Genomic DNA, 21961 nt, shown 5'->3' on the forward strand with positions numbered 1-21961 from the left:
CAGCGTAAATTGTATGAATTAATCAGTCCTCCAGTAAGTCATGTCAAGTGTCCAAGATCAATATCCTTTTAAATCCACTATGGGAACTTGTAGGAAATTATGTCTCAATTGACCAACTTCACATGAACTTTGTCCTCCTATTTCTCCGGTTTCCAAAGATATCGGTCTAATAAATACAACTAGACTCAGTTTTTTTCCATCTGTCCATCCGCCTGTGGTGTTTGCGCATGGTAACCCTGCGTCCCAGGCTTTAAATAATATCCTTAACGGTGTCATTCGTATGCAGTAAATTATTAAAACACTTTTCAGTTGCAAATGTACACCCAGATGTCCTTTTACTAACCTAAAACTTACACATAGCATAACTATTTAAAGCTCAGGACGCAGTTTTACCATGCGCGACCACCACAGGCGGATGAACAGATGGGAAAAAAAACCAAGATTATAGGTCTTGTGGGTCCGCACAGTGAGAATTATTTTTCCCCCTAAACACAGGAATAACAGTGATTTTCGCTTCATGCACTGACGTATTAACTATATGAAAAAATGTTGATTTCTTTACCGTTGCTCATTTCTTTCCATTCATTTTAAAAAAGATGGACTGATCCATTCGTAACACCCAAACCACGCTGAATAAGGCTGCAGTTCGCGGCATGACGCATGACGAGGCAGAATTATTAAAGGAAATGTACAATATTTTCGAACGTGTTGGAAGTTATGGGAATTAAATCTCCACTATCACCAGTTATGTTACTATATCTTCAGACTCCAATTATTTCCATAAAAGTAGGCATGGTAGTCCAACGCGCCAATTTTCTGGAAATAATGCTAAAAAGTAAACTCAAGTATGGCGTAGAAAAACGTACCTCATATATTTTTCGTCTCTCTCTTTCTCTCTCCTTCAAGATCAAAAGTAGCATATACTTCAAGGTTTCAAAAAAAAGAGCAATCGATAATTTTAGACTGCATTTTTATCAGATAAATGATCATAAAGCACACTAGCAACACTTTGTCTCCGTTGAACTTTGACTCCCATTGCAACCCGAGAACTGTATAAAAAGCGGCGGGAACTCTTCTCCCGCCACATCACACAATGAAGGTGTTTGTCTTGTGCGCTCTGGTAGCGTTCGCTGCCGCCGGTGAGTATATCAGTCTAACCTCTTTTTGAACCATTTCTTAGATATTTCACGAAAAGCTGCTTATGTATATATGATACACTACTGCATTTGTCTCATTTTCGCCTCCCGACTGTAGACCTATTTATGTAGTTGTTAATTCACTCAACGGTTCCGTTTCCGAAGAATGACATAGAGTACCCCAGTAATAACCGACATTCTGGCAGCTGCTTCTGCTATGGATGCCACTCTTCACAATTCAAGTTTAAAGACAAAAAACTTTGCTTTTTGCGAAATGTTTGTCTCTTACTTCTTCGGTTGTGCTCAAAGTTGACATATTAAGTAACTTTCCAAATTTTTTTTCTTATTCATTTTTTTTTTACCTGTCTAATCTCGGGTAGTATTTTTTCTTTTGTGCTACCATATTGTGAATTTTCCCGATTTTTTTAAACCTCTCTAATGTCGAAAGAAACACGAGTTCACTTAAATTTCTTACACAATAAACGTTTTTATATTTCTGATCATCCCTTGCGTTCATATCCTCATAGACTGTACGATCTACCACATAGTACTAGCTTTATGCAGTTTATTCTAGACTGTGATCCACCACATAGTACTAGCTTTATGCAGTTTATTCAAGACTGTGATCCACCACATAGTACTAGCTTTACGCAGTTTATTTTAGAATGTACGATCCACCACACTCAGTAGGACTAGCTTTGCACAGTTTATTCCAACAGTCTGCCTTTTGCCTCTAATGCCATAGTTTCCTGACCTAATTTTAAGCTATGCAGAAAAGTTTACAAAACAGTTTGTTGCCATAATAATCATACTTTTCATAATAAAAAGGCCTTCGGCACCTCTTCAAAACGAAGGACCAGAATCTAAACATCACTGTCTGTCAAATTTCAAAATGGGTAGAGATCTCTTACACAGCCAATCACAGCCAAACTTTCACAAATAAATCTCCTAGCCAAACCACAGTAGATATCTTTATTCAAGAATAATATTTTGACAGTGACAGAAAAATAGTCATCCTCAATTACATTAGTTATTTCAAAGCACTAAGAGATTCCTAAGGATTAAGGATTTATGTCTTGGAACACACACCAAAATTACAGTTTTCCTTCAAGGATTTGATTGGAATAAATTGTCTAAACACGTTCAGTCCTCTATGCAATGGAAGTTACTGAACATGAAATGAGACAGAACAATAATGATCCTCTGCCTAAAATTATTCATTACTGGAGCAGTAATATGGTGTCCGAGTTATAACGTGAAATCATTTGGGTAGAACACTTATTAGTGTATAGAAGTCTTATGGTGCCACGGAAATGTGCGTCCTCAATTACATTTTCTTGCTAGATAAAAAATTTGCATATTTGGTTCAAACTGTGCGAAAAACAGTGACTCGCCTTAATAGAGATTTTCACAAGGTTTTTCTTCTACGCAGATGTACCATTGGCCAAGAGACAACAGGATGTTAACCACCTGTTGTGGAATGTCTATGACCACCACCACTTTGATGACCTGAAAGGATACGCAGCCTCTTTCAACCCTGTGGGTGATGTGTCCCAATACAAGGACGGTGGCGAAGCAGCCAGGCACTTGGTCCAGGAAGAGAAAGATCACAGACTCCTTGAACAGCATCACTGGTTCTCACTCTTCAATGAACGCCAGAGGGAAGAAGCTCTGATGCTCTTTGAAGTCTTCATGCAATGCAAGGAGTGGGACTGCGCTGTTAAGAATGCTGCATACTGGCGTGAACACATGAATGAAGGAGAGTTTGTGTATGCACTGTACACTGCTGTCATTCACTCTGATCTTGGACATGGCATTGTTCTCCCCCCACTCTACGAGGTCACCCCTCACATGTTCACAAACAGCGAAGTTATCCAAAAAGCTTACACTGCTAAGATGACCAACACTCCAGGTAAATTTGAGATGGAATTCACAGGTACAAAGAAGAATAAGGAACAACGTGTGGCCTACTTTGGAGAAGACATTGGAATGAATGTGCACCACGTCACATGGCACATGGATTTCCCCTTCTGGTGGGAAGACAAGTACGGACATCACTTGGACCGCAAGGGAGAACTCTTCTTCTGGGTTCATCATCAGCTCACTGTTCGCTTTGATTCTGAGCGTCTTTCCAACTATTTGGATATGGTGGATGAACTCCAGTGGGAGAAACCAGTTGAAGAAGGATTTGCCCCACACACCATCTACAAATATGGAGGTGAATTCCCTGCCCGACCTGACCACATTCATTTTGAAGATGTTGATGGAGTTGCAAGAGTTCGTGACATGATTATCATGGAAAGTCGCATTCATGATGCAATTAGCCATGGATATATCACTGACAAGGATGGAAAGATCATTGACCTCATGAATGACGAAGGGATTGACAAACTTGGTGACATTATTGAATCATCTATGTACAGTCCCAATGTTCAATATTATGGCGCACTCCACAACATGGCCCACATTATGCTTGGCCGTCAAGGTGATCCTCATGGAAAATACAACATGCCTCCAGGTGTTATGGAACACTTTGAAACAGCCACTCGTGATCCTACATTCTTCAGACTTCACAAATATATGGATAACATTTTCAAGGAACATAAATATAGTCTTCCTCCATACACTCATGACGACCTAGACTTCCCAGGTGTCAACATTGATAGCCTTAGCATTGACGGAGAACTTAAAACCTATTTTGAGGACTATGAATTTGATCTTCGAAATGCTGTAGATTCTGCTGAAGGCATTCCCACAGTTGAGTTGAAAGCCAATGTTCATCGTCTCAACCACAACGACTTCTCCTTTGTTGCCGATGTCAACAATAACAATGGAAAAGAAGTTGTTGGTACTTTCCGCCTGTACCTTTGCCCTGAATATGACAACAATGGAGAGGAGTTTGATTACACAAATGGCAGCTGGCACTGCATTGAAATGGACAAATTCTGGAAGAAATGTAAGTATGGTTCTTACAGATTTTGGGATTTTGCTGTAACTTAAATGCTGTTAAATCTACATCAGTATTGCCTAACACAGCTTTCTCAAACTCATTCTGTCTTTTCCATTACAGTGTCTCCTGGAGGAAATCATGTTGTAAGAAAATCAAGGGACTCTTCTGTCACTGTTCCTGATGTGCCCAGCTTCCAGTCTCTCATGGATGCAGCTGACAGTGGCAGTTTCAGCATGCCTGAATTCGAAAGGGCTTGCGGAATTCCCAGCAGAATGCTTCTTCCCAAGGGTAAGAAGAATGGCATGGACTTTTCTCTCATCCTGGCGGTCACTGATGGAAGCTATGACCTAACACACTCAGATGTTGAATCTGAGCATGGAGGCACTCATGCCCACTGTGGAGCCCACGGAGAAACGTATCCAGACAAGCGCCCGATGGGATTCCCTATCGATCGTCAAATCCCAGACAGACGAGTCTTTGATGAAACTACCAACATCAAGCTTGTTCATGTTAAAGTATACCATGATGATACCCACCATTAAGATATGAAAATAGCAATGATTTCAAGGTAATAACAACACTAAATTTTCATCTGTGAAGAACATAATATAAAGTTTTGTGTTTGGGCATCGGAGCCTCTTAATTTAATTAGGGGAAAATGGCTCGTACTAATAACAATAAAGATCTTGCATGACCAACTTTTTCCTTTTGAAACCCCTGTAGAGTTGATTGACCATGTAGGCTTCATTTGAAACCAAGCTCAGAAACTTTGCTTTTTTTTTACCGAGATTCTTAAGTGACTATTAAGCAGACTAGCATGTACTTAACTTAAAGTATGTTTAGTGTTATGGAGTCATAAACATACCAAGGCTGGAAAATAAATAAATAACGGTGTAGGCGTCTGGGAAAAATTATGTATGCACTGAATGTCATTTTGGAAATACTTTGACCACTGGCTAGTACAGCTAGTAATGTGCTGGTTCCAAAGGCCCTCAACCAACATCCACCACTCATGTCTTTCCTGTGCTTCATATTCCTTTAATCTCCGCTCATCTCCAGCCCCTCCCCCTTCCCATAGTTCTTATTCAAGGAGGTCTGGATCTTCCAATGCCACTGATCCCTGCTGACACTGTTGCATACCATTCTGCTGTTCTCCCTAGGATTGTGCAGAGGACTTGTCCCATTGAGTTCCATCTCCTTGTCATCACTATCACATGTACATGTGGAACTGCATAATTTCCTTTGTGGTACCATTTCTCGTGTATTCCTGATACTGGACTCCTAATATTCTTCTTGAAGCTTTATTTTCAAATCAACGAACTCTCCTAGATACAGTGCCTTTGTCATGTCATGATTCATGTCTGTATAGCAATATAGATGGTACTTCACTTAAGTGTAACCTTACCATCATATACAATTTCAGTCTATTTGACTTCTTAATTGTTTTCAATCTGCCCACTGTTTGATTTACACTTTTTAGTCTTTCACTAAATTCCAACACAAGAGAACCCATAATAGATATCATAGTTTCTAATATTTGAAGGAGTTAGTAAGGTGTTCCAAAGTCAGTATATAGCTAGATAGGTGAGCCTTTTCTGTCAGATAGGAGGTCTTATATTCTTGTGGGCACAGGTGAAAGCCATCTTTGTATTCCATCTCCTCCTGTGCAGACTGTGCATGGTTTTTGATCAATTAATCGCTCTGTTTTTGTCATTTCAGTATTTGAAATCAGTTACAAATAAGATTTAAAAACTTCAAGGTCACTTATTACGAAGATGGAGTATTTGAGGAAATTGTCATAAGTCTTTAAAGAGATGTAATTGAAGGGAGATCAGAAAGAAATCACCATTCTACTTGTATTTGACTAAGCCACTCTGATATTATAAATATATATATATATATATATATATATTATATATATATATATATATCTATATATATATATATATATATATTATAATATATATAATATACATACATGCATACATACTACATACATGCATACATACATACATACATACATACATACATACATACATACATACATACATACATACAGTAAAACCCCGATCTTACTCGCTTCGAGTTGAGCGAATTCATAGACACACAAACTTTACATTGGAACCTAATGCGCCTCGGTGGCGTGGTCGGTATGGTGTTGACGTGCCACCTCGGTGGCCGCGAGTTCGATTCCTGGGCATTCCATTGAGGAGTGAGAGATGTGTATTTCTCGTAATAGAAGTTCACTCTTGACGTGGTTCGGAAGTCACGTAAATCCGTTGCTCCTGTTGCTGAATAGCCACTGGTTCCATGCAACGTAAAAACACCATACAAACAAACAAACATTGGAACCTAACTGGTATACGTGATATGATCACAGACACTCGACATGTGCGAAACCCTCGAGAAACCCCGCAGAAGTGTTCATGTCTAATTTTTGAAGTAATTTATTAGTTTTCATACTTTTATGTGTAAAATCTGTATGAAAAAATGTGTTTTTATTTTTGTACATGCATAAATATGATACAGCACATACAGTCAGTGTACTTTAGCAAGATGTGATACCCATTCACAAGGTTACTAGTACACTTTACAAGGATGATACCCCTGCAGAAAGTGCCTGTTGAATTTTTTAAGTAATTTTTAAGTTTTCGTTATGGAAAATTTGCATTATCTATATTTTTGTATATAAATATGATAAAAAGGTAGTATTTGCCACTTACTTGGTAATTCTTTGTACGGCTTTACCTGCACAGTACATAATTTTAAGCTGATTGAATTTTACCTGTACCCTATACAAACATTATGGACATGTTTTCTATACATTTTTGAATTGTACCTTCATGATAACTGTGACTTTATGTTTACTTCACAACACAAAGAAAACGTCTTTTAGTCTGTGAGTGCAAAAGAAAATGGCATCTCAAGAATTAGGGGTAGCATTAGTATATGTACAGTGATGCTCAAACCTCATGCGACATGATTCCATAGGATTTCGTTCAAAATTCACTTACTGGCAACCAAGCATGCTCCATATTTATCTATTATTTCAATGCGAAAACGCGAGTATCGCATACAATAAGGCCATAATATGTTTCATAAGAGTGAAATCTGTCATATTTCTAAAATGTAAGAAATGTCACGTGTAACCAAATTTCAGAAAAACTCTTACAGAACATTTTCAAAACTTTCGTTCACTCATCGCTGAATCATTTGACCAAAACGAAGACGTCATCAAACCTCGGTTCAAATGTTAAATAAAAAAAAGCGAAAAAAATTGTCATAACATTAGTAACCAAAGCAAGCATAAAATTTGAAATAGTCCTATTTGATTGCTTTTCCACCTCAATGCTGACAAAAATTAAATATGTATATACAAAAGTAGAATGCGCCCACCGATACCAACGTCTGAGGGGACATGTGTGACGTATCATTAGTGTCGGTGCAACAACAACCACCTGGTATAACATAAGTAGGTCTACAATGAGTAGCGACCATGAAATTATCTTGAAAACATTTACTTTATGTCTTAGAGGAATATTTGGATTTCCACACATAATTATTTCTTTCTTAAATATTTAAAAAATGATGGCATACTAACAAATATTCATCTATTTGCCAAAGCCAAGATATCATTCCTAGGCCTAGGTGTTAGATTTCTTTACTTTACACTTAATATTCACATCTCTATATTAACAATTTCTGGCCAGAAAGCAAATGACGTTATCTACCCATTCTTTCACTTCAAGTTAGCTTATGAAAGAATAAATTATACACCAAAAGCGAGCAGAAGGACTTCTAAGAAAATAATATTTTAAACCAGTTTAAAATCAAGCGTTCCATACACCGAGATATTAATACTTATGATATTTCGATTAATAGCCATCTTCTCCATATAACCAAAATCATCATCTATTCGAAGAACAGGTAATCTCTACAAATAAAAACATTAGTAACAGATTACATCTCAGAAAGCTTAGATTATTTTTTTAGGCCTATAAATCATTTTGCAACATACAGGTAGCTTAAACACAGCCTGAAACTTCAACATTCAAAGAAAACTGGTTGTAATTCCTATACCTATTGTATTCCTCAAAGAGCAGGCAATCTCTACAAATAAATTCATCAGAAACATTACATCTCAGAAGGCTTAGATTATTTTTTTAGGCCTATAAAACATTTTGCAACATACAGGCAGCTTAAACACAGCCTGAAACTTCAACATTCAAAGAAAACTGGTTGTAATTCTTATTCCTCAAAGAACAGGTAAGCTCTACAAATAAATTCATCAGAAACAGATTACATCTCAGAAGGCTTAGATTATTTTTTTAGGCCTATAAAACATTTTGCAACATACAAGCAGCTTAAACGCAGCCGAAAACTTTAACATTCAAAGAAAACTTGTTTTAATTCATATTTCTATTTTGAAAATGTTGTTATGACTATTGGTTGAGCTTATTAGGTCTACTGTCGTAATGCTGCAGACGTTGTTATGTTGACCAGTCCGAGGAGCATGTTAAGTGTGCTTTCATTGCTGGCATCGCTAACCTTATCACACCGCACTTTGAAATGAGCAGCGTAAAAAAAATCAGTTCAAATTACACAGATTACGAATTATACCAATACATAAAAGGGATCATGTCTATTTAACCATAAGGAAAATAGGGCTAGCTGTAAATTTGTGAATTCACAAACTTTTGGACATGTATGACATTAAAAAAAAAAAAATTAGCACTACTTGGCAACGTCACGTCGAGTCTGAGAATCTGGACGATACAAAAAGAAATAACGTCGCATGAGATTTGAGCGCCACTGTACAGACTTACTTACTGTAAATGAGCTTGTGTGGGAAATATAAATAGTACCCATCACAATAATGTAACACTCTATTGTTACTTCAAGCACTTATTTATTTTTTAAGCATTATGTATTAAGCTAACTTTTAAATGAAATTACAGTCACTTTAATTTCCTTTCAAATTTATCTTTATATTTTGGGAGCATGATTAGGGTCCTATTTAACGTTTCAACTCTAGAAATAAACATATATTAGCATTTTTAGTGACCTTACCAAACTTATGCGAATCTTCACCTTACACGATTGATTCTGGAACCTAACCACACGTAAGGTTGAGGTATTATTTTGTATATATATATAACTACGTATTATATATATATATATATATATATTTTATTTACATATATATCATATATTTATGTATGTACAGGCAGCTCCCAGTTCTTGACAGAGGTTTCGTTCCCAAGGGGGTGCTAATAAGCAAAAACCGTCACTAACCAAAACTTGGTGACTTATGGCGCTATAATGGTGCTTATGGTGCTTTTAACTGGTTATCGGTGCCATAAGCACCATTATGGCGCCTCTGTTAGGTATGTTATGACGCCATAAGGCCTTATGGCCCGCCATAAGACACATTATGGTGCAAATAAATGAAACTCGGCCCTGTTATGGCGCCATAAATTGCCGATTTTATGGTGCTAGATGAGTGCCATAAAACTGGATCGCCAATAACCGAGTCCATCAATAACTGAGGACTGCCTGTATATATAGATATATGTACATACATATATATGTTACCAGATATTACCAGTATCTTAGGAGACTAACTGGGGAAGAGATGTAGAGACGTATACTAAAGCCTATTGGTTAAGTAGCTATGTAAGAGCAGTGAAGTGTTATGTAGAGAATCTTGCAAGCAGGAAAGTGGTTCAAAAGAATTTTGTCTTGCTCCTCAAGACTACCATCTTCATTGTGATGTGGCTGGAGAAGAGTTCCTGTGCCTTTAGATACTTGCCCTGGTGCTCAACAAGAGTCAAAGTATTGTAGTGAAAGTGTGAGGTGGTGTGGGTTGCATTCGTCGTTAAAAAATGCAATGAATGATTGTCAACATTTATTTTTAGTTGCCTTGAGCTATCGTTTGTCCTTGAAAGCAACGTTTTGGGGGGGACTGCAAGCAAGGGAGTACATAATATATTGATTATGTCTTACAAATATGATCTAAAGTTACTATAGCTGGTTCACTTAAGGTAGATTCGTGAATGAGCCCTACGAGACGTTTGATTGGTGGCTGCTGATTAGCTGGTACTGGGAACCAGGCAGCTCCCAGCCAATCAGCGGCCGCCAAACAAACGTGTCGTTGGCATAGGGTTCACTCAAGAATCTACCCTAAGTGAACCAGCTATAGTGATAAGCCCATGCAAAGTTCATTTGACAACATGATACATTGCAATAACAATGGTTACGAAGATTAATTACTGTATGATTGATTTCTCTTTTTTCTTTTTTTTTCACAGAACCTATTCCTTCAGAATGTTTTTGTGTGAATTACTCTCTGATTTCAGCACTGAACTACATATGTGAATGAGTCCTTTAAAAAGAATGAAGTGGAATCATATTATAATAAAAATACATTAAGGTTTTCTCATTATTAAAGTTCAGCACACCAGCTAAAGAAACTGCATAGTCTTTACTATATTTGTCAGAGGTTGTACATTTCTTTAATAATTAAACTCTCTATAATTGAATTTATTTTGCAATAGATAGATGACCTGCTGGTACCTGTATTTGTGCACACCCACAACAGTGGGAAAATAGGCAAAAGTGCAACTTTTGGTAACAGTTCAGCTCACAAAGGAAACAGTAACATAGGTCACAAAAACTAGTTACCCTATATTACCCTGTAAAGAATCCTTCTTCTTCTTCTTCCCAGCTTTATCCCTATTCAGGGTCGCCATTTTCAATGAGTCTCTTCCATCTACCTCTGTCCTGTGTCATTTCCTCCCGTACTCCCTTCTCCCTCATATCATCTCTAATGCAATCTCTCCACCTGGTCTTAGGTCTTCTCCTTTCCTTGTAAATAATATATTGAAAAATTCATTTTTTTTGTCTGCAGACAGTGTTATGAAAATTTGCACCTTGTTGCAACCTAATTCTAAGGCCACTTATGTATCTTGAATAATCATTCAAATTGTGTGAATCACTCTTCATATCGGCTTTATTCTCATATTCTTATTATCTTATACTTATTTTTTATCACGGCGTATAGTTCCCATCTCAACTTTCACCAAGAGTAGCACTTTGACAGGTCCTTTCCAATTGCTCCTCAAGGAACAATTATCTGCACGCGCTATCATATTTTTATCTGATAATCATACACATATAATGAACAATAGGACCATACCTCTTCTCTTGGACTTTGCCTCACCTTACACGTAAGAAAGCCTGTATATAAGGAAGAGACACCACGACTTCTGGCACATCACAATGAAGGTGTTCGTCTTGTGCGTTGTGGTGGCACTTGCTGCTGCAGGTAAGTGCAGCCTGTTCTGTTGTCAAGTTCTTTGGCATAGAATTGAAGAGCGATCCCTGAAAAGGGGACCCAGTCATAGTAATAGTAAAAACTATTATATTAGTGAAGATTCACAGGGAACTATTAATTTCTCCAGGAGAACCTGTAAGGAAGGGCTTCCAGTTATGTACCATTTGGAGGTTTATCCCTTTGCTTGAAGCTGTCAGGCCTGGGCAGTTATCCACAAGTCATTTAATCATTAGGGAACTTTTGTCAGGGTCTTTAGTGCCCTCTTCTACAACCTATTGTGTGTTACAATGTCTTAGATTGGTTATGCTGAGTTTATAGGTCCACACCATGTGTCTTCTTTCCCTTTAACACTTTACTCCACTGATTTGCAACCTTGGGCAAATGCACATGATGGGGCAAGAAAGGGATAATCTAAACCAACCGTTCTTGCTACTCGATTTCCAGAGAGTTGGCACATATTATTGTTAAGCGGAATGTTGCTGCATAGTACCCACTACCTGATGACTGTAATTGTTCTTACTGTAAATTTTTTAATTGGTCACCCTGGCTTTAGTATTGAAATAAATCAGATTAAGGGGACCTCTGATACTACCTTAGAAAGATATGAACCAGAGTCTTCCATTTTTGACAGGAACTTCATTTCCAGTATTACATTTTTTAAACTGTCCACCTGGATTTTCTGATATTTTTCATACTTTTTTCCTGTTTTTTTTTCACATGAACATTCTGTTCTATAAAAGTTTGCTGTACTGTAAGTCCGTGTGATTTTGCCTTATTCTGTATTAATTTTCCTTCTCTTTTGTATGTAATAATAACAGTGAAACCAACATTTTGAAATAAATAGCTTCAGTGAAGCATTACAGAATAGGCTGACCAGTATTACAACCCCAGTAAATCAGGATTTTGAAAATTAAAGGTTGATTCATTACTCCTACAAGTACAGTACCCAAAGTAGGCTGAAATGTTCATTGGATTTTGTGGCGTTCCAAAAGAAAAGGATTGAGAGAACCAGGTAGTCCTTCACCCTTTATTAAATTTAGAATTTAGAGATGTTTATAGATTACCTCCCTATTAGTTCATTATCAACACAAAATGCTTAGAGACCTATGAAAGAACATTAAAACTACGAATAATTAATTTTTATCATTTTTCTTCCATAAAGAGGTTCCACTGGCCAAGAGACAGCAGGATGTTAACCGCCTGCTGTGGAAAGTGTACGACCACCTGCAATTTGATGAACTGAAAGGATATGCCGCATCCTTTGACCCTGTAGGTGATGTGTCACAATATAAGGATGGAGGAGAATCTGCCAAACACTTAGTCCAAGAACTGAAGGACCACAGGCTCCTTCAGCAGCATCACTGGTTCTCCCTTTTCAATGAACGTCAGAGGGAGGAGGCTCTTATGCTCTTTGAAGTCTTCATGCAGTGCAAGACCTGGGAATGTGCTGTTCACAATGCTGCATACTGGCGTGAACACATGAATGAAGGAGAGTTTGTGTATGCCCTTTACACTGCTGTTATTCATTCTGATCTTGGACATGGCATTGTTCTTCCCCCACTCTATGAAGTTACTCCTCACATGTTCACAAACAGTGAAGTTATCCAAAAGGCTTACACTGCAAAGATGACCAACACACCAGGTACATTTGAGATGGAATTCACAGGTACAAAGAAAAATAAGGAACAACGTGTTGCCTACTTTGGAGAAGATATTGGAATGAATGTCCATCACGTTACTTGGCATATGGATTTCCCCTTCTGGTGGGAGGACAAATATGGTGGTCACTTGGACCGCAAGGGAGAACTTTTCTTCTGGGTTCATCATCAGCTCACTGTTCGCTTTGATTCTGAGCGTCTTTCCAACTACTTGGATATGGTAGGTGAACTTCAGTGGGAGAAACCCATTATTGAAGGTTTTGCACCACACACTATCTACAAATATGGTGGTGAATTCCCCGCTCGTCCTGACTACGCCCACTTTGAAGATGTTGACGGTGTGGCTAGAGTAAGAGACATGATAATCATGGAAAGCCGTATCCGTGATGCCATAGCACATGGATATATTACTGATAAGGATGGAAAAGTTATTGACATCATGAATGATGAGGGTGTTGACAAACTTGGTGACATCATCGAATCTTCCATGTACAGTCCCAATGTCCAGTATTATGGAGCTCTTCACAACATGGCTCACATTGTGCTTGGCCGTCAAGGTGATCCTCATGGAAAATACAACATGCCTCCAGGTGTTATGGAACACTTTGAAACAGCCACTCGTGATCCTACATTCTTCAGACTTCACAAATATATGGATAACATTTTCAAGGAACACAAGTACAGCCTTCCTCCTTACAAACATGAAGACCTAGACTTCCCTGGTGTATCTATTGAAAGCCTTGGCATTGAGGGAGAACTCAAAACTTACTTTGAGGACTATGAATTTGACATTCGAAATGCTGTCGACTCTGCTGAAGGAATTGCCTACGTCGACTTGAAGGCCAATGTCCATCGTTTGAACCACCATGACTTCTCCTTTGTTGCCGATGTCAATAACAACAATGGAAACGACGTTGTGGGTACTTTCCGCCTTTATCTTTGCCCTGAGAAGGACAACAATGGGGATCATTTCGATTTCAACAATGGTACCTGGCACTGCATTGAAATGGACAAATTCTGGAAGAAATGTAAGTTTCCCTTTTTGTTTGTAATCATTTTTTTATTATTATTTTTAGCTTGTATGTCAATGCTTTCTATTGAGTTATAACACTTTTTAATGGCAGATATTAATGGAACTTAAAACGTGGCTTTCAAATGTGTTTCCTATTAATATCGTATATTATTTCATTTCCAGTGACCCCAGGAAGCAATCATGTTGTAAGAAAGTCTGTCGACTCTTCTGTTACTGTTCCTGATGTACCAAGCTTCCAGTCTCTCATGGATGCAGCTGACAGTGGCAGCTTTAGCATGCCCGAATATGAGAGGTCTTGCGGCATCCCCAACAGAATGCTTCTGCCCAAGGGCAAAAGGAACGGCATGGATTTTGCTCTCGTTCTGGCAGTCACTGATGGAAGCTATGACCTAACTCACCCTGAAGTGGAATCTGAGCATGGAGGTACTCATGCTCATTGTGGAGCTCATGGAGAAATCTACCCTGACAAGCGTCCTATGGGATATCCTCTGGATCGTCGTATCCCAGACAGACGAGTCTTTGATGAAACCACAAACTTTAAGCTTACCCACGTGAAAGTCTTCCATGATGAACACCATCATAAATGATTATGAAGCATCATGAGGACTGATATAGTTATCATGTATTTTTTATTCATTCATGGAAATCTTCCATTTAGAGCACCACCATTTGTGCTTTGAAATCGTTGTATGTTATTTATAGTAACTACTATCTGAAATTTTCCAACTTATAAAGATTTTCATGTCGTGCAATAAAATATATATCAGATCTTGCTTCTTTTTGTTTTTTTTGCATCACGATAAAACCTGTTGTTTTAGTTGTGATAAAGATATACTTGGAAGTAGTATTCTTTTTGACTTTTGGAGCATGACTCCAACAAACATATATACTACATAATTATAACAATGTACGCAAATCACCGTTGTTTGAATTTTAAATATTACATTGCCTGTCACAATGAGTCAGGTTAAGTGATTATTTGCAAATGTGGACATTTTTGACTGGGGAAGGGGATTGATAGCCTCTCTTCCCTCATGAGGAAACAGTTGTGAAATTGTGCGTCCATCCTGTCACACGTGCTAGACCTCTTTCCTCTTCTTACTCGTACCTCTCTGTTTCTCAACCTCTCAATTCAGCTTATGCTGTATAGACTACGTAAACAGGTTATCTCAAATGCTTCACATTTTTTTTTACTTTAACTTTACTCATGTAAATTCAAAACTTCTTCCTCTGGCAAAAAGTTTAAACTCGTTTTTTTGCTGTTTCTTTTCACTACCCTTAGGTAGCATGATATCATTTGGAAACTTCAGGTGTTCCACACTTGATTTGTCTCTACATTTGATTTCCTTCCTGTCTATAGAAATACTGAAAAACCACAGTGTCAAGAGACACTCTTGTTTTAAGCCATTTTGATTCAAACCAGACACTCTGCTGCCCACATATTCTAACACACACTTATTTCTCTTGTAAAAACCTTAACCATTAAATCCCTCTCAGTAACCTATTTTCTATAACTTACATTCTCAGTGCTACACAGTGCCTCACTATCAGTTTTGCGATTAGCATTGACTAGCTCCATATATGCTACGTACATCTTTTGTCCTCAAGTTTCAAGCTTCTAACATGACAGTTTCATGACAAAAATTTGATCCACCAAAGATTGGATCCACACTCCCTCTTTCTTGTCTAAACCCCCTGCTATTCTTCCCTTTATAAAGGCTTCTGTCATCTGTTTTCACTTTTTGTATCTAAATACTATCATGCACCTTCCATTGTTGTATAGTGATTATAATTATCACTTATAATTCTTGCAAGGCCACCATGGCACTTTTACGATAAGCAATTAGTCTTCTCGGCCATGGCTTCCCTCATCCAAACAAGCTCTAGTCAACCGGTTAAATCAAAGGGTCTTAACCTTTTAAATCAGGGGGGGGGGGTTCTTAACCGGTTAAATCAGGGATCCTTAACTGGTTAAATCAGGGGTTCTTAATCTTTTAAATCAGGGATTCTTAGCTGGTTAGATCAGGGGTTCTTAACCTTTTAAATCAGGTGTTTTTAACCTTTTAAATCAGGGGTTCTCAACCTTTTAAATCAGGGGCTCTTAACCTTTTTATGACTCCAGACCTTCAGTGATTGGGGTATGGAACCAATATGGTTCCATACCCCCTTTGCTTAAGTCCACTTAAGCCCTATTTGTTGACAGTATAACTTGATATAATTTCTTTTATTTTATAGCTCCCCAAAAAAGGTTTTGATATTCTATAACTTTATATATCTAGTATATGCAGAAATGAAGAAAAAAAATTGGACCTCAGTGTAATGTACCAAAAATCACCACCAAAGTTTTACACCAGACCTTTGTTACACTAAACTCCAAATAATTTCAATTAATCATTCACAGACAAATATTATGATTGCTGCCGCGATGGAGGACATTTTGCAACGAGATCCTAAAATAATATAGAAGACAGTAAAAAGACGAGTCACAACCCCCACTTGACCTTAGGTTTCAACGTGCATTCTGGTTATGAGGTTTGCAGCTTCATACTGTGAATATTTTTGCAATAATTCGGAGGGAAACTAGAGCACAGTTTTGGGGATGTGTGTTTGGATGTTTTACTGAGAGAAAAAATGTATGATGACTGATGTGCTGACGGGGAGATATAAGTAAAAGTGCAGTACTAGAATGAACAAGACAAATAGAACCTGGGGTGACTTAGAAATGTAGATCTAGTTAGTGTCACCAATGGAATGGGTTGGTGTACATATTTGTTAATATTGGGATGGTGTTGGTAAGTTGAAGTAGGAGAAATATTTGCGACATTGAGCATATGTAGACTAGGACTGGGAAAGGCTGACAGTGGAAGAGAAGTGTCACGTCCCTGGCTGGGTTAGGACAATGAGACAAGTTTGTTGTGGAGGCTGATTTCACAGCAAAATTAGGCACCAAAGAATGATATGATGTTGTTGGTACCATGTTAATAGAGGGTAGGATAAAGGAGAGAGAGTTCCTGGAATTGGACTTGATAGTTGGAAATACCTTGTTTCAAAAGAATCCTTGAGTTTTCTAAGGGAAGAGAAGGTAGCAATGTAAATGTTCTGATAAATTATGAGTTAGCAGAAATCAAAAGCAAAGATGAATGCCTTTGTGATTACTTTTTGAATATAGTAAACTTTTTGGATGTGTAGAAATTTTATTTGGAAAGGAATGGTTGAAATGTAACTTCAAATGTATTTAGTGCGAGTGAGTTTGATAAGCAGGGAAGAAGAGTAGCATATAGAAAGGATAGATAGACAGATGACCCAGGACACCTGTTACTGGGATATTGATGGAAGAAGTAGGATAGATGATGTTGGAATTTACAAAAAAGTAGTAAGAATTTAGGAAGAGGGTGTATGGATCGAGCGAGTATTTCGAAACAATCATGTTAGCGGATTGACAGTAATGAAGTAAAGCTGTATGTGGCATTGGATTTTTCTAAAGTTTGTTTTAGGCAAGTGAAATGCTTTTAATTTGAAAGTGGATGTGATCAAGAGTAAGGTTATAAGGGTAAGTGAAATCCGGGTAGAATATGCAGTGAATATTGGTATGGATAATGAAAAAAATGTATGTCTTTGATCTGTCACAGTAGCTGATAGTAAGTGTAACAAGAGGTGGTGGAATAACAATAGTGAGTCAAAGAATAGGTGAAGCCAAAAAAAAGGTTGAATGGCGGATGATTTGTAGAATTTAAAGCATTTGGACATACGGAAAGATACTGGATTAAGCTTTTTGCAATGAAAAGGATGAATATCCAAGGAACATGGTTCAAAAGACGGAAAGTTCCTCACTGGACGGGTGGGTTGCATACTCGACTACCAATCTGGTAGCCCAAGTTCACCTCCCGCCGTCGTCAGTGTGAAAACAGATGAATTTGTTTCTGATGATTAGAAATTCATTTCTCAATATAATGTGGTGCAGATCCCACAATGAGCTGTAGGTCCCGTTGCTAAGTAAGCAGTTGGTTCCTAGCCACATAGTTAAAAATCTAATCCTTCGAGCCAGCCCTAGGAGAGTTATTAATCAGCTCAGTGGTCTGGTTAAACTAAGATATACTTTTTTTCAAAAGACAGAAAGATGCATGTCCATCTGGTTTTTGTACCATGGAAAAGAGGTAAGCTTATATAGCTTAGTTTGGTGTATTAGTGTATGACATTACAAACATGTCTTATTATTGGATATCAAACAGTTGTTTTCCTGTTAGGATGGCTATCAAATGAAAATAATCTTGTAAGGTATGTTTCACCTTAAATGATATAGGTAGACAAATTTTAAGAATGCCAAAAGAAAAAAAGATTGCAGAAATGTTTATTTCACATAACAATTTATATCAATGTGGTCTGCTAATAATTGGAACAGTATTCTAAAACGAAGATTTCCACAAATGAATATGAATATAAATGAGGTAAAGGTCAGTCTCATTAATGTTTCATAATCATTTATGATGGTGTTCATCATGGAAGACCTTCACATGGGTGAGCTTAAAGTTTGTGGTTTCATCAAAGACTCGTCTGTCTGGGACACGACGATCCAGTGGATATCCCATAGGACGCTTGTCAGGGTAGATTTCTCCATGAGCTCCACAATGAGCATGAGTACCTCCATGCTCAGATTCCACTTCAGGGTGAGTTAGGTCATAGCTTCCATCAGTGACTGCCAGAACGAGAGCAAAATCCATGCCGTTCCTTTTGCCCTTGGGCAGAAGCATTCTGTTGGGGATGCCGCAAGACCTCTCATATTCGGGCATGCTAAAGCTGCCACTGTCAGCTGCATCCATGAGAGACTGGAAGCTTGGTACGTCAGGTACAGTGACAGAAGAGTCGCCAGACTTTCTTACTACATGATTGCTTCCTGGGGTCACTGTAAGTGAAATAGTATTTGATATTAATAGAAAATAAGTTTCAAAGCCACGTTTTAAGTTCCATTAATATCTGTCATTACAGAATGTTATAAGTCAATAGAAAGTATTATATGCATGCTCTAAATAATAATAAAAAAATGATTACAAACAAAAAGGGAAACTTACATTTCTTCCAGAATTTGTCCATTTCAATGCAGTGCCAGGTACCATTGTTGAAATCGAAATGTTCCCCATTGTTGTCCTTCTCAGGGCAAAGATAAAGGCGGAAAGTACCCACAACGTCTTTTCCATTGTTGTTATTGACATCGGCAACGAAGGCAAAATCATGGTGGTTCAAACGATGGACATTGGCCTTTAAGTCGACGTAGGCAATTCCTTCAGCAGAGTCGACAGCATTTCGAATGTCAAATTCATAGTCCTCAAAGTAAGTTTTGAGTTCTCCCTCAATGCCAAGGTTTTCAATAGATACACCAGGGAAGTCTAGGTCTTCATGTTTGTAAGGAGGAAGGCTGTACTTATGTTCCTTGAAGATATTATCCATATATTTGTGAAGTCGGAAGAATGTAGGATCACGAGTGGCTGTTTCAAAGTGTTCCATAACACCTGGAGGCATGTTGTATTTTCCATGAGGATCACCTTGACGGCCAAGCATAATGTGAGCCATGTTGTGAAGAGCTCCGTAATACTGGACATTGGGACTGTACATGGAAGATTCGATGATGTCACCAAGTTTGTCAACACCCTCATCATTCATGATGTCAATAACTTTTCCATCCTTGTCAGTAATATATCCATGTGCTATGGCATCACGGATACGGCTTTCCATGATTATCATGTCTCTTACTCTAGCCACACCATCAACATCTTCAAAGTGGACGTGGTCAGGACGAGCAGGGAATTCACCACCATATTTGTAGATAGTGTGTGGTGCAAAACCTTCAATAATGGGTTTCTCCCACTGAAGTTCACCTACCATATCCAAGTAGTTGGAAAGACGCTCAGAATCAAAGCGAACAGTGAGCTGATGATGAACCCAGAAGAAAAGTTCTCCCTTGCGGTCCAAGTGACCACCATATTTGTCCCTCCCACCAGAAGGGGAAATCCATATGCCAAGTAACGTGATGGACATTCATTCCAATATCTTCTCCAAAGTAGGCCACACGTTGTTCCTTATTTTTCTTTGTACCTGTGAATTCCATCTCAAATGTACCTGGTGTGTTGGTCATCTTTGCAGTGTAAGCCTTTTGGATAACTTCACTGTTTGTGAACATGTGAGGAGTAACTTCATAGAGTGGGGGAAGAACAATGCCATGTCCAAGATCAGAATGAATAACAGCAGTGTAAAGGGCATACACAAACTCTCCTTCATTCATGTGTTCACGCCAGTATGCAGCATTGTGAACAGCACATTCCCAGGTCTTGCACTGCATGAGGACTTCAAAGAGCATAAGAGCCTCCTCCCTCTGACGTTCGTTGAAAAGGGAGAACCAGTGATGCTGCTGAAGGAGCCTGTGGTCCTTCAGTTCTTGGACTAAGTGTTTGGCAGATTCTCCTCCATCCTTATATTGTGACACATCACCTACAGGGTCAAAGGATGCGGCATATCCTTTCAGTTCATCAAATTGCAGGTGGTCGTACACTTTCCACAGCAGGCGGTTAACATCCTGCTGTCTCTTGGCCAGTGGGACTTCTGTGAAAGATAGAAAATTAGCTTCACCTTTCTTGTTTGTCACGTTTCTTTCTCGTCTCATTACCCTCCTTTTTTATTTTTTACGATGGATGGTCAAATTACTATAGTACAGCTATTTCACAAAAAAAAAGTTGCCAAAAGGTCTTAATACCAGAAGATTCCAGTCGGCAAGAAAATGATTTTAAGATGAGAAATGCATGCACAGGTAATTTATGCTGAAGTTACAAAAAAGGTGTTTTCTCTGGCCTTTCATGAAGCGTTTTTCATTGGAGGAATTACTTTTATCCTATAAAAAATATAACAGCATTTTAACTGCATTTGTTTGTTTGTGGGAGGGTTGTCTTTATAAATAGAGTAGCATCGAGTGAAAAGAAATTTGTAATTGCTAGAAAGGTATTGGAAAATCTTGGCTGAGTAAAGAGTAGAAACTGCAAGAAGGAATTCAAATTTGGACTCAAAGTAAATGGAAATGACGTCGAATGTACAGAGTTCTAAAGTTAAAGATGAGAGACTAACTTGGTTCAGATGTACAGGAGATAACCAATCTTCATTATGTAGGAGAAAGATAGAAGGAAAACCTGGAGTGTAATCATAAAGGTTAGGTAGAAACTACAAGGGAATGAAGGCCTGTTTCTTTGGATAGTGGTGAAATGTTAGGAAATTGCAATAGACCACAAAGTTTGGACCAATTTTCAATCTGTGGGAAAATTGCAAAGATTAAAAACAGTCGTGCATCAGCCCTAAAGGTGGTGTGGAATGGTGTTACTCAGTTAATCACATCATTATAAGTTACAATTTTCACAAACAGTATTCATTATGTGATGCTGAGCTCTAAGTTACCTTTCTGAGACAGAAATTGGAAGTTTTAAGCTTTGCATAGTTCTCCAGAAGGCAAAGAGTTGTTTGTGTCACCGTGATCATAACTTGGAGAGCCTTTTGCGAACTAAATCCAGTCAGTATCTTGTGTACAAAGAATTATAGTGGGCAAAATCATATCTCAGACTTACCAGAGGCAGCAAGTGCCACCAAAGCGAGACTTACCTGAGGCAGCAAGTGCCACCAGAGCGCACAAGACTATCACCTTCATTGTGATGTGCAGCTGAGGAGGCCTCCCGGCCCTCTTAAATACGGTGTGTATGGACGCAGTGGGGACAAAGTCCAGCAGAAATAATGTTAAGCCTAACTGTAGCTCTTAGTTATTTATTATCAGATAGTAAAAAAAAAAGATAGTATACCGAGGTTGCCGTGTGTTTCTGT

At 38.2% G+C, this 21961-nt stretch overlaps 3 protein-coding genes and 1 pseudogene across 3 annotated transcripts in view; 3 read left to right on the forward strand and 1 right to left on the reverse strand.

Annotated features, from left to right (window-relative positions):
- Positions 1-21961, forward strand: part of LOC135205775 (trypsin alpha-3-like) — a 281700-nt gene that overhangs the window by 94771 nt on the left and 164968 nt on the right. The gene's annotated exons all lie outside the window — the stretch shown is intronic.
- On the forward strand, positions 1021-4780 carry LOC135205382 (hemocyanin B chain-like). Its single transcript, XM_064235877.1, has 3 exons — positions 1021-1139; positions 2569-4092; positions 4207-4780. Exons 1-3 carry the CDS (start codon positions 1094-1096, stop codon positions 4626-4628), a joined length of 1992 nt encoding a protein of 663 aa, XP_064091947.1. The 5' UTR covers positions 1021-1093; the 3' UTR covers positions 4629-4780.
- On the forward strand, positions 11363-14882 carry LOC135205385 (hemocyanin B chain-like). The gene is made up of 3 exons (XM_064235878.1): positions 11363-11413; positions 12585-14108; positions 14276-14882. Exons 1-3 carry the CDS (start codon positions 11368-11370, stop codon positions 14698-14700), a joined length of 1995 nt encoding a protein of 664 aa, XP_064091948.1. The 5' UTR covers positions 11363-11367; the 3' UTR covers positions 14701-14882.
- Positions 18449-21798, reverse strand: LOC135205383 (hemocyanin B chain-like; annotated as a pseudogene).

Source organism: Macrobrachium nipponense, chromosome 24 (assembly GCF_015104395.2).
Source record: "Macrobrachium nipponense isolate FS-2020 chromosome 24, ASM1510439v2, whole genome shotgun sequence".
Taxonomy (NCBI): domain Eukaryota; kingdom Metazoa; phylum Arthropoda; class Malacostraca; order Decapoda; family Palaemonidae; genus Macrobrachium; species Macrobrachium nipponense.